Source organism: Gadus chalcogrammus, chromosome 12, assembly GCF_026213295.1.
Source record: "Gadus chalcogrammus isolate NIFS_2021 chromosome 12, NIFS_Gcha_1.0, whole genome shotgun sequence".
Taxonomy (NCBI): domain Eukaryota; kingdom Metazoa; phylum Chordata; class Actinopteri; order Gadiformes; family Gadidae; genus Gadus; species Gadus chalcogrammus.
In genome coordinates this window covers 13,755,913-13,769,537 of record NC_079423.1, presented here as the reverse complement: position 1 = coordinate 13,769,537, position 13,625 = coordinate 13,755,913, and the positions used below count along the sequence as shown (strand labels likewise).

General features: G+C 46.2%; 1 protein-coding gene across 1 annotated transcript in view; it reads right to left on the bottom strand.

The window, feature by feature from the left end:
* The window catches only part of negr1 (neuronal growth regulator 1), a 130,389-nt gene that overhangs the window by 34,601 nt on the left and 82,163 nt on the right, over positions 1 to 13,625 (bottom strand). Inside the window, exons 5-6 of the mRNA XM_056603777.1 lie at positions 8,546 to 8,666; positions 5,709 to 5,857 (exon numbers count right to left, since the gene is read on the bottom strand). Of these exons, the coding sequence (XP_056459752.1) occupies positions 5,709 to 5,857; positions 8,546 to 8,666 (270 nt within the window). The remainder of the gene's footprint in view (positions 1 to 5,708; positions 5,858 to 8,545; positions 8,667 to 13,625) is intronic.

The following is a 13,625-nucleotide window of genomic DNA, read 5'->3' as shown; positions in this document are numbered from 1 at the left end:
GAGAGAGAGAGAGACAGAGAGAGACAGAGAGAGACAGAGAGAGAGAGAGAGAGAGAGAGAGAGACGAGAAGAGAGAGACAGAGAAGAGAGAGAGAGAGAGAGAGAGACGAGAGAGAGAGCAGAGAGACGAGAGAGAGAGAGAGAGAGAGAGAGAGAGAGAGAGAGAGAGAGAGAGGAAATGAGAGAGAGTTCTTCCACATCCCTGCCATCAAGCAGCTCATCTCAGACCCTGGGATTGGTGGAGTTGGAGGTGAAGGGTGGAGCGGGAGCAACGGTGCCACGGAGGAAATGAAATGAAAATTGTTGGCGGTAGGGGTGTGGGCGAGGAGACCTCCTCCTGGAGTAAACCTGCGGTAGGCGGGAGGATCAGAGGACCGGGCCAATTAGAGCGGAGGAGTATTCAGAGGGTTACCGGGAGCAACGGGGTCTTTCTGTTCCGGCTCACCGACGTCTTCCACGTGAAACAGGAAAAGTTCAGCTCAGAGCTGTCAGTTAGGAGAGGGCACGTGTGTGTGTGTGTGTGTGTGTGTGTGTGTGTGTGTGTGTGTGTGTGTGTGTGTGTGTGTGTGTGTGTGTGTGTGTGTGTGTGTGTTTGTGTATGTGTGTGTGTGTGTGTGTGTGTGTGTGTTTGGGTGTGTGTGAGGGGGGAAGGAGTGTTGGAGGGGGTATGTGTGTACTCTGATTGAACACATCCTGCCTAGGTGGATGTGCTTAGTTTCAGAGGTGATTCCGAGTCATAGCCGGACACCATGTTGTGCTTTGTGTCCAGAAACAGCCACTTAATTTATTCGTACTATGGAAGAATACCTACAGAGTGTAGACAACTCGTCTCTTCAGGCCAGCTACTACACACAGTTTGGGTTGTAACCGTCCACTGGCTTGTATTCAAAGACTCCAATCATTTGCTGTCTAAGTATGCTTTTTAGTGGGCACGATATTTTTCTTTAGATGGGGGACTGTACTGTGGCGTTACGCCAGCAGATATGGTTCTAATACGATTCAGTACTTCAGTGAGGCTGCTTTGTTTTGTGTCATTTAATCTTCAACAACCATCTCATAATCAATAATCGTCGCGTGTATCCGAAATGTGCAGCGCTTTCAAAGCAGTACGTGAAGAGAGACGGGCCATAGTCTGCGGGGTATTTTGATTAAAGGCGGCGCGGCTCTGAATCAGAATGAGAGATTGAACTCTTGATAAATAAAAGCCTCCACTACAACATATCTAACTGTGCCTTTTAATATTAGTCACTTTGTGTTATTAAAACATAACAAATATGGCATCAAGCCGTTTTCTGCAGCACACTAAAGCAAGGGTAGGCAATTTGTCAGATTAAGTTAGAGTAGCCAAAAAGGAAAGCCAAAGAATCCAACTGCCACACCCTTATAAAACATGAATCGCTCACTAGCATTAGCAATAGCTCTGCCCAGCTTTTGGAAGTCACAAGCAGCCATGTGGCAGTGAGTGCACAAGTAGCCCGGTTGGAAGGCAGACAGACAGGTAAGGTAATCCAAACATTTCATTTGAGCTGAATGAAATGATTGGATAAGCTTATTACAGGCCTGCGCGGCCACAGATACGAGTTTTTCTTTCTTTTTTTGTCAGCGGATTTGATTTATTGATTGCTGGCGGGGCGTAAAGACAATTTCACCAAATATGGTGAAAAATAAATAAAATGTTTCTATAATAATTCCCAACCCTAGCTCTAACTGTAAAATAGGTCTTTGAAGAAAGGCACTGGACTGTTTTAGATGCTTCTGGAGAGGCAGGCTGGCCTGGATTTATTTAATTGTTTTGATAGTTCAAAGAGGAGAGTAGAAGAAAGGTTTTGTGTTTTCCACATGTCTGGAACAGTAACAGTTTAGTTGTTCATTCTGCTCTCTGTCAGGCCCCAGCATCAAAAGCAGAGCAAATGGTTGTGTTGTTTGCAGAAAGGGAGCCTGATTCCAAAAAGTTAAACAGTCAAAGACCATTAGAGTACACTTCGACTACTGTAGTGCAACACAGTGAGCAGTCTAGCCCACAGAAACAAGACAAGAATTCCCATTACAAGGCCTAACCAAACTATTGGTTTTCGATGAATTTCCTCACTACATAAATAATACTGCAATAACCGTTTTTTCCGCCTCAAGGACACCAGCCTTTCCGCCTATTCCGTCAAACACTGACAAAGTGACTACACTCCAGTGACCAATTTAGATATTTGGAAGTTGTGAAAACAAAAAAGGAAAGAAAAAAACGTGTGACGGTGTTCACGTCCAAAGTAATATCAGGTCGGTGGCATCCTGTTTGTTCTGGAATCCGGAGCCCGCCATGCCCTTTAACAAAGCGCTGTGGTCAGTCCTTTGGTCCGCATCCCAGTTTAATTGGCAGCGCTTACACACCTGTCCGAAGCAAACCCACACCAAGGAGTTCAGGCCCATTCCTAACCAAACGGACCAGAAAATAACCAGAGAGAGAGTGGTGTGAAGAACACAGTTTAGCCAGAAGACGGAGCCGCTAAAAGGGGAACGACCTGCAGTGGTATCATCATCAATCATACGGCAACGACTCCACCGACGCATCCACTTCACTCCCCAAATCCCGACGCCTCCCCCATCCGCGTCCGCGCACGATAATCGATATCCAACCGAACGAAAAACATGACAAAGCTATCAAAGAGAACCTATAAATTATACAGCGATTTCATCCACACGCTACTTTAAATTCTGCCCCAGTGTGTATGATGCACTATCAAATATGCATGACCCTCTCTCTCTCCCTCTGTCTCTGCGCCCCCCTCATCAATAGTTATTGACTGGGTTCTAAAATAGCAATCCAAAGTCACCCAGGCTGGTTTCCAACCTCTGGGGTTTTTGTCATCTGCGTTGATGCGCCGGTGAGTGTGGTGGGGGAAAGGGGAAGGTAGGGCGATTGCATGCCATTTCTCATTAAGGTCGACAGTGAAATTGCCCCCCCCCTCCCTCTTCCATTAGCAAAGATCATATGAGCGAGCGAGGGAGAAAGAGAGAGAGAGAGAGAGATGGGGGGAGGGAGAGAGAGAGAGAGAGAGAGAGAGAGAGAGAGAGAGAGAGAGAGAGAGAGAGAGAGAGAGAGAGAGAGATGGGGGGGGGGGGAGAGAGAGAGGAGAGAGAGAGAGAGAGAGAGAGAGAGAGAGAGAGAGAGAGAGAGAGAGAGAGAGAGAGAGAGAGAGAGAGATGGGGGGGGGGAGAGAGAGAGAGAGAGAGAGAGAGAGAGAGAGAGAGAGAGAGAGAGAGAGAGAGAGAGCGAGAGCAAGAGAGAGCCAAGCAATATAGAGAAAAGAGAACAAGAGGTGTTTTGTTTTGCAAAAATACAGAGAGAGACAGAGATGGGGAGAGATGGGGAGAGAGAATTAGAGAACGAGAGCGCGCGCGAGAGAGAGCGAGAGCGCAAGCGCGAGGGAGAGAGGGAGAGAGAAAGAGAGAGAGAGCATGCAATATAGTCAGAACGAGAGGTGCTTTGTTTTGTAAAAAGATAGAGAGAGACAGAGATGGGGAGAGAGAGAGAGAGAGAGAGAGAGAGAGAGAGAGAGAGAGAGAGAGAGAGAGAGAGAGAGAGAGAGAGAGAGAGAGAGAGAGAGAGAGAGAGAGAGAGAGAGAGGAATTAGCAGGATAACCATGCAAATTAGATAGGTGGCAAACGAAAAAAGGAAATAAAAAGATAAAAGCCAGACAAAGAGGCGTAGGACAAAGCCGGAGAATGGAGAGAGCGAGTCGTAGTGTGAGGGAGAAAAAAAAAGGAAAGTGAACTGGAACAGCCAGAAACAAAAGCGATTTTCTGTGGATTGTAAAGAGGACAACAAAGCAAGAAAAAGATTGATAGAGAGAGAGAAATAGAGGGACCGATAAAGAGAGATAGAAAGGGAGAAAGATGGAGCGAGAGAGATACAATGACACAGAGAGGGAAAGACATTGAGAGAGAGACATAGACACAGAGAGGTACAGAGAAAAAGAGAAAGATATAGAGAGAGAGAAAGACAGGGGTTGAGAGAGAGAAAGAGCGAGAGAGACATAGACAGTGAGCGGAGAGAAATAAAGAGAGAGAGAACGAGAGAGACAGACACAGAGAGGGAGAGAGATGGAGAGAGGGTGCGAGATGCATAGACTGAAGTAAAGAGTTGGCGAGTGAGAGAGCGTTCCAGCAAACGAGCCAGCAAGAGAGAGAGAGTTAGAGAGCGAGTGAATGAGAGAAAGAGAGCGAGAGAGAATCAGTTAGAGACAGCAAGAGAGAGAACAAGACAAAGAAAGACAGAGAGAGAGAGTGAGAGTGAGTGAGTGAGTGAGTGCGAACGAGATAGACAGAGTGAGAGTGAGTGAGTGAGTGAGTGAGTGCGAACGAGATAGACAGAGTGAGAGTGAGTGAGTGAGTGAGTGCGAACGAGATAGACAGAGTGAGAGTGAGTGAGTGAGTGAATGCGAACGAGATAGACAGAGTGAGAGTGAGTGAGTGAGTGAGTGAGTGCGAACGAGATAGACAGAGTGAGAGTGAGTGAGTGAGTGCGAACGAGATAGACAGAGTGAGAGTGAGTGAGTAAGTGAGTGAGTGCGAACGAGATAGACAGAGTGAGAGTGAGTGAGTGAGTGAGTGAGTGAGTGAGTGAGTGAGTGCGAACGAGATAGACAGAGTGAGAGTGAGTGAGTGAGTGAATGCGAACGAGATAGACAGAGTGAGAGTGAGTGAGTGAGTGAGTGAGTGAGTGAGTGAGTGAGTGAGAACGAGATAGACAGAGTGAGTGAGTGAGTGAGTGAGTGAGTGAGTGAGTGAGTGAGTGAGTGAGTGAGTGAGTGAGTGAGTGAGTGAGAGAGAGAGACAGTATCTATTCCGGGGGTCTTGCTAGACTTGCACTGAGCTCTGAAGCCTAGCTTGTGTAACATCAGGATCAACTGCCTGAGCCTCCCGAGCCTTTCATGTGCCTTCTTTGTGCATATGCAAACAGCGGAGCAGGGCGCTCCTTTGACAATTGCCAATTCCACAGAAATATATTTTCATATTGTGCGAGTCTCCCGGCTTGTTAACAACAATGGAGTCACGAGGGGGTGCAGCGAAAAAAGTAGTGAATAATTGAAATCACCTTTTCATATTTTAGCACCGAATGCATCAAATGGATTTCCATTTTTCTCCAATCCAACTGAAGGGCGGTTGCGGGCTGCCATACTATGTTTGCTACTTTTGCACATTTTGGGGTGCTCAGACCAGTATACATGCGCACACACACACGCGCGCGTGCGCACACGCACACACACACACACACACACACACCCACTCACACACACACACAACGAACGAAAAGCAGCCATGCTTCCAGTTAAGCATGACAAAAACAAACCAAAAAAAAAATTTGTATTACCTGCAATATTAATGACCAACCAGTCTCCGGTTGGCAGTCAACACTGCAACATGTCTGTTTCTAGCAATGCGTTAGTGACGTTAGTGTGGGCAGAAGGTTTGTTGTTGACCGGCCCTTGCTGTGTGACATTACAACCATGCGGATAAAAACAATGAGACAATCAAGACTTCTCAGACAAGAGAGAGAGCAAGGGATGAAGGGTACGAAAGCACAAGCCCCCCTGCTCACGTCCACAACACAGACACGGCCCCCCCCCCCCCCCACCCCCAACCCCTATTAATCCCGCCGAATCAATCCGCCATTCTGGTAAGCCACACGTTAACACAGGTGGGAGGTACTTACGGATAAGTGGCACGCTGGCGTTGGCCGAGCCGATCTTGTTGGTGGCGACGCAGGTGTAGTTGCCGTAGCGATCCTCTGTCATGTTGTTCACGGTCAGCACGGACCTTGAGCTCAGGTTCTTGATGTCGATGCCTTGGCCCTTGATAATCCTGCACCCACACAAACACCCACACACACGCGGAGAAAGACACACACACACACACACACACACACACACACACACACACAAACACACACACACACACACACACACACACACACACACACACACACACACACACACACACACACAACAAACCACGGTCAGCGACGTCACTCATAAAACTAAGAACAAGGCAGGAGAATAGTTTGTTTATCTTGTCTGATCGCTGACCCCAGGGCGCGTCCAGGGTTGGGAGACAGAAAAGTGACGGGACTCAAGTCGAAGGATGGAGATGTTTATCATTCCGTGGGTGCAGCTTCATCGGGCGGCTTCTTCAACACGTCTATTTATCGCTCTCTCGCTGACACCCGCTGTCTGGGAGAGACAGTTTCAAGGACTGCAAAGGCAGTGTGAGGGCGAAAGAGAGAGGGGGAGTGAGAGAGAGAGAGAGAGAGAGGGGGGTGGTGGGGGGGGTGCTGGGAGGGGGAGTGACCCCAAGGTTAGTGTAAGCCAGCTGGGCGCCACTCCACACGTTGTTCTCTGCGCTGCCGCCCAGCTGTGGCGGTATTAACCATAAATCCTGTGTTCCTGTCGAGGCTGGCACCTGGCTGTGAAATGATGACCACTGTGGTAGACTGTACAAATATAGACATATGAACACAGAAAATGTGTATAAATACATTTGTATATAGTTGTTCATCTCTATATAAAGGTGAATTATGTATGGGGAAACCTCATTTATAGTTCATAGTAAAAATCTTACTTTAGTTATCTATTTGGATTAAACCAGTTATGTCTATAACTATATTTTTCTGATAGTTCATTATTATCATTATTTATATGTATTAGCATCAGTATTATTATTATCACTGTTATTCCTGTAATATTTTATTTTAATATTTCACAAAGTGGTTATCATTTCCATAAGTGCAACGTCTGACTCGCCGGTGCTTGTTTGGCGGCATGCTAGCTTGTCGGCGTGTTGTTGTTGTTTATTTGTGGCTCCTGCTAAATCCCCTGCTGGTTCCAAGCTGTGCGCATCCACCAGAGAGAGGACAGGTTTCCATCTTGGCTGCGCCGCCTTAGCCTCCCTCCTCCTCCGAACGTTCCCCCCAACCGACGTCGACGCCTGGCGTGTCTCCCCCGAGCCGAAGCTACACTCCGTGTGTGACCTTATGTCCGGAATATCTCGGAAACGTCTGTTCCTCCCCCCTTCTCCTGTCATGACGCACGCCACTCGAAACGTGAGCCCCAACGTTTACCGTTAATCTCCGCGGGAAGAGGGAGTACGCCGAGTGCACACTCTCCTCTTCCTCGGATACCGACATGAGCATGATGCGGTGATGCTTCTATTTGTCACAAGGAGAAGTGCTACCGCGATAAACACACCACCCCCCCCCCCCCCTCCTCTCCTGTCCCATCCCTTCCATTCACAACTGAAGGCAATGCCACATCAAAAAGAGAGATTTTCCTGTCAAACTGTCACATTAATTCAGATGTGAACAAGGCCAGGGCCCTGCATTCATAGCATTCATAGCATAGGAGGGAGCCCCACATATACACACACACGCAGGTACACAGACAGAGAGGATTAACACACAGCGCAAGCGACACTGGCACCACAGCTACGAAGCAAAGCAACAGACAGCGTTTACTCTGCACGACGAGGCTATGGATTCTGTACGGCGGTTCACGTCTTTCCGATGCGAGGAGCGAAGGGAGTCGCATTCAAACAGTGAGACGTTGAATTACGGAACGGCTAGAATCATGCCAACGCGCCTCCTCAGCTATTTAAATAAATTGAATCCAACCCCGTAATTACAATTAGCACAGTGTGAGCTGATGATTGAAATTGTGCTCACCAGGAGTGGGTAAATGATGTGTAATGGGGGGTAATTTGGTTTTTAAAATTCAAGAACCAACACTTGAATCGGCGACTGATTGATGTATGTGCCCGGAGTGATCGAAAAGGCAGGCTTGTGGTGACGTTACCTCGAGGAACGCACAGAATGTGGACACAAAAGAGGTACCGGTGGCGTCCTCCGTCATATCGAGAGCGCCCAGCGTGACAAAGAGGACAAGGGGAGACGTAGCATATGCTAAGATGTTTCAGGCGAGGAGCGCAGGTACTCAAGTGCTTGACGCGTTTACCCACAGGATCCGTTGGTCCCAGGTGTACGACAGCAGCCATTGGTGACATTCATTGGCACCGTAGGTATTCCAGCCCGGGATTAGCTTTGTCAACGCGGCCCATTGAAGTAGAAACTGGGTGCAGCTTTTAACAAGGCACCTCGGGGGAACGGCTCTGGCACTGGGACACAATATGTCAGGTCTGACATGTACCTAATCCCCCCCCTATGACGGTTGCTTAACTTTCTACAACAAAATTTGAAAATGATCTGCAGACGTGGTTGGACCGTTGTCGAGGATCGGCTCTTCTTAAACAGAGTTTAATGCTGTGGTGGACACGCCCATTTGTGATGTCAAAAGAGGGCTATTTTCAAAACAGCTTGTGACGGCTATTCACACTCCCACCTGGTGGTATGACATGTCACCTTAAAGTGCTTTGGGTGGGGTCGGACTCCCAGCGGAATAGTACCGGGTTCGAACCCCGACGTTCGACCGCCGTGAGACGCTTCGGGCAAAAGGCGTTTTTAGTGAACAGTACAGACGACAGGGCCAGGTCTCGACTCACCGTTTCTCCCCCTTGTACCACTCGAAGATGGGCACGGGCACGGCGGCGGCCTCACACCTCAGCAGGGCGGTCCGGCCCAGGCCCACCCCGTGGCTCTTCATCTCGTGGATGGACGGGGCGACTGGAAGCAGGACAGAGAAGAAGGAGAAAACGTCAACGAGTGGTAAAACGAGGTGTTAGCTTAGCGACTTGTTAGCTAAGGTGATTGATGGGTAGAATGATGATGGGTCCTCTCATCCGAGCTATCTTTGTTGTGTACTTGTCTCTATGAATATTTTTACTTTACCGACATTGATTTCCTCAATTGATTTCCTCAATAAGTTTATATTGCCGGAGCAACACTTGAGTGTCTGTGTGTCTGTGTTGTGCGTGAGGGGTTGGGGTATGGATACCGCGAACACACTCAGTTTGGCTTAACTTTTTTACATTTTTGGTTTATGTTTTAATTCTACTCTACCTGCCCTAAATGTAAATGTATTGAAAATGTAAGTGTGTTTAAACGCCCAGTAGAAGAGATTCAGGGTTCAAACAACAACCTCCACCATCTACCAGTAGGCATCCCTGAGTATAGGTAAACAAAACAAGGCACCGGAGAAGGGACGAGTTCTGGATGGAACCGGTTCATGCAGAGCCTTTCGTTACGGTGGGTCAGGTGACCAGAACCGACACATTGGGGATTGACCTGACACTCGATTGTACCGAGGCCAGAGAGAGAGAGAGAGAGAGAGAGAGAGAGAGATAGAGAGAGAGAATGGGAGAATGGGAAAGGTACAGCAAGAATACTGAGAGTCGGGAAAACGAATGAACGAAATGAATTGTATTGCATGGTGATAAATTGCTTAATGGAAGTTCAAAGCTTCAATGGCGAAGGCCGGCTCTGTGAATACCGAATGAGTCTCCTTTCATGTGCAGAAATGTGCTGTAAATCTCTCTGCCAGTGTCTGCGGTGGCTGCTTTTAAACACCAGGGCTTTCTCGAGCAGCCCAGCGCGCTATTGTTGCTTCATATATTTACCTCCCTTATGGCAACACAGTCATGAAAATAAATGAAATTACTGAATTGGGATTGTATAGAATTGGCAACAAAAGCATTTGGTCCAATCCAATACACCGTTGGACAGCAGAGGAAGCAGAGACAGAGGGAAAAAAAACATAATCCTTCGCTCTCATCCTTCGATTGATCCCGTAATTGGCAAGAAAATGTTAAACCAATTGCATTTTGCATGTTTTATTAGAATTCCCTGTTATCATGGTGATGTTGTATTCACAGGCAGCACCCTTTTAGCTTTCCTTCCTTTGCTCCGGTTTCCACAGGGTTAATGTTGTCGCCAGCTCCACAACACATGTTATCAGAGCGGGAGAGGAAAGATAAAAAAAATAAAAAATATATATATATGTCAACAGAACACAAAAGTTGACCCCCCCTGACCCACAGAAAAAGATATTGGCTGCTCCAGTCCCCCCACCTGGGGCCCCGAGCTAGCCACAGATTGCCATGTCATGACTGAAAGTGACTTATTCACTATTTATATGGCTGACAATGGCGCTTTTGAGGAGCCCCTGTCAGTCAGCGCTGCAGGGGGACGACTTGGGCCGGGTTCCCTTACTCCTTCGTTTACCAACGCGTCTGGAGACCCTGGCCCGCCGTGACCCCCAGCTAGGAGACGGCCAGTCGCACCGTCAGAGCCCTCCCCGCCCTATCACAATGTGTTGTGCTGTGATGCATTATATTTTTAACCTTTTGATACATGTACACATGTGTTACGTATATATATACACAGTAGCTATGGATATATACACAAAATATAACAGGTTGTATCAAATTTTTTTGACATATATATATGTATATATATATATATATATATATATATATATATATATATAAATATATATTTGTGTAAATGCATAAACATATATAAATATTTACGTATATATATATATAAAAGAAAGACTTTGATACGTGTTGTATTGCATATATATATATACATGCAATATAACAGGTTGTATGAAAGTCTGTTTGGCTTTTGAGAGAGCTCTCCCAATTCCTGAATTATTCAATTCTACCATGCGCCACAAGTCCTAAACCTGTCATAACACGTCCTCAGTCACATCTCATCTCATAACCGACAGCAAACACAAAATCCATCCCTCACGCCAACAGAGGACAATCACTCCTCAGCCACTGGGCCAAACAACACAAGCACAGCATCTGATGTGCAGCGCGCCACTCCACTCCACACAGGCTCGAACAGGTGGGGAATAAGAGTTCAGAAGTGTGCTTCTGTTGGTGTTGTTTGTATTGCCGGAGCAACACTTGAGTGTCTGTGTGTCTGTGTTGTGCGTGAGGGGTTGGGGTATGTATACCGCCACTTGGACTCAGTCAGGTAGAGAACCATGCCCACTTAACTTACCCCTCACTAGCTTTCCGATCTGAGCGTCGTTGTTGAGGATCGATTGCGATGAGCGCGAACACACTCAGTTTGGCTTAACTTTTTTACATTTTTGGTTTATGTTTTAATTCTACTCTACCTGGTGTCGTTTTTAATATGAACGATTCTCTTTATAGGAGCAAGCAATGATTTTTTATCATTGCTGGTGATACTGGTGTACGGAACCTTCCTCTGCATCCTAATGAGCATGGCCAAATGTATCCGATACACAGGAGATGTTTGGATTTAGCAGGAGGACTTACTTTTTGGCTTTTTCTTATTATGCCTTTTATGTTGTAGCTCGGTGGAAATGCGAGTGCTGGCCCGATATAGAATTGGGGAGCGTGTTGGCAGGAATTCAGTGGCTGTACGTAAGTTTGTTTAAAGTGCATCTTAAAAGAGAGTAAGACTTTGAACATTTAAGTTTATAAACATGGAATTTGGCCGTTGTCTACGAAAAAGTATGAAGTGTACTTGTATCAAGTATAGTCATATTTTATATATAATTTATCAGATGAAGGCTTTGAGAATGCATGATGTCTTTCATCTCTCTTCCGAATCTGGATCCTCTTAAGCCTTTTGCTCCGGTATACATTAAAAGTCAACCCAATTACAAAGTAAATAATTCAACAATTCCCACAATAGCCAATCGGCAAGGGACTTCTAGCAAGGACACCAAGAAAAAGGCATTCTCCAAAACACACACCCTCTCCGTTAAATCATAAAAAGGCATTAAAAAAAATGACACTTGGTCAATAAGGTATCAGTGTGTACAAATGAAAGATCCTCCCGGCGCAACTGAACCAAAAACCAAAACACAGTTGGCTGGTCAGTAACAAGCCACATCTGAATTCAACTTCAAAGAAAAAATCCATTGAGAATGACACAAATCAATGCGGTACATTGGGCTTCCAGGCCCATTAAGAATCTGCCTAATCCTCCAATGGCGTCATTACGTAGCAATATTGATCATCTGGAGGCCCGTGAAAGCTTCAGGTTGACCTGACCTGCCAGTCATGTGGTACAGTTTGAGGCGGCATTGTGGAAGAGGAGGGTCGATACCTCAACTAACGAGATAACGAGAAATCCCTGGCCGATTTTCAGCCTTAAAAACTAAAACAATGCAGAGTCTCTCTCATTTGGCATCTTGTTGTTCGGCTCCCTTTGTGTAAATGCCAATTGCCTTACTGACATTTGACCAATTATATCTAATTAGGAATGCCGCTTTTAACCGTGTTATCAGTGACATGTGTATTATAAACTGAATCGGTATATGTAACTGTTGATATAGTAGCCTACTCTTGGAAACGCAGCGACCCAGGATAGGAGTCAATTGTAGCAAATGTAATGATTACTAATACATGACATGAGGACAAATAACACTGCTCACTACCGTGCAATGTTGTTACGAACAGGAATGCAAAAGGGGTTGACTAAACAATAGTTGTTCTTACAGAAACATGCTTTCTGTAATATATATACAGTATATATTTATAATATAATATTGATAGCTTTGGCTATTTGACAAAACTGCTAAGCTTCTACGTTATCTAGCTGCGAGCAAAATCATCACACGAATGAAGGGTTCTCTGTTTAAATATATATGTCAACACTCCAATACTACAACCGCATCAATACCATGGAGAAACAAGCTGTAAAATGTTCCCATAATCTCAGAGGTGGTCCGAAATGCTCATATTTCATATGCAAATCAATAATAATTTCCCTTAAATTTTGGACTGGCAATTTAAATCCCCTGGAAGATGGATCCTATCCATAAAACTCCCTGCACCCAATCTCGTAATTCCAATTTCCAATCTGCTGGCACCACCTCCTTTGTCATCATATATATATCGGGCAACACGCCGCCATTAATTTCTTTTAAAGCAATGCAAAGTAGTGCACCAAATAAATTCCGGAAGTCCTTGATAATCTGGGTAATTTAGTGTCCGGGAGCATGCGGTAATGTTGCTGTAAATCACGGGCAGCCGTTCCCTTGTCGCCCGACAGATGTGGGGGTGGGGGTGGGGTTAGCGGGTGGGAACCAGGAATAGCACAGGGGGGTCGGGGTACAATATGTGCTGCGGCAGGATTACACATTTGTCAGCACTAGGTTGATCGCCGACCATTACTTATTACATCAGCGAGGGAGGGAGGGAGGGTGGGGGAGCCAGACACACAAAAAATAAAACCAAAGTTGGCGCGTCCCGCCTGAACCGAAACACTCTCCCAGCCAGACAATGCAAGCTAACATTAACATGCATGGCCTGTGCTGGATACGTGGTGTAGCTGAAGTATATTTAATGCTAATGGACATCGCAGGAGGTTTGTCAGTAAACGCGCGCAGTCTCTTCGACGGTTAGCTCTATTTAGCGGTACACGGCGTGACAATTAATAATTAAATGGTGTGTTGTTCCTCGACTGTACGCAAGTTATTTAGCCGTAAGCCATTGTTTGCCACAGGAACCTTCGCCCGCTTTGTAATTAAAAGATCAACTAATAAGGCCACCTCTTAAGCCATATTTGAAAATGAGTTTTTCCCTCGCAATTAGGAAATGGACTCATCAAAGCATGACTTATCAGCGTGGCCACACACCCAGACCCAAACACACAAACACACAAACACACACACACACACAGCTCTCGAATTCC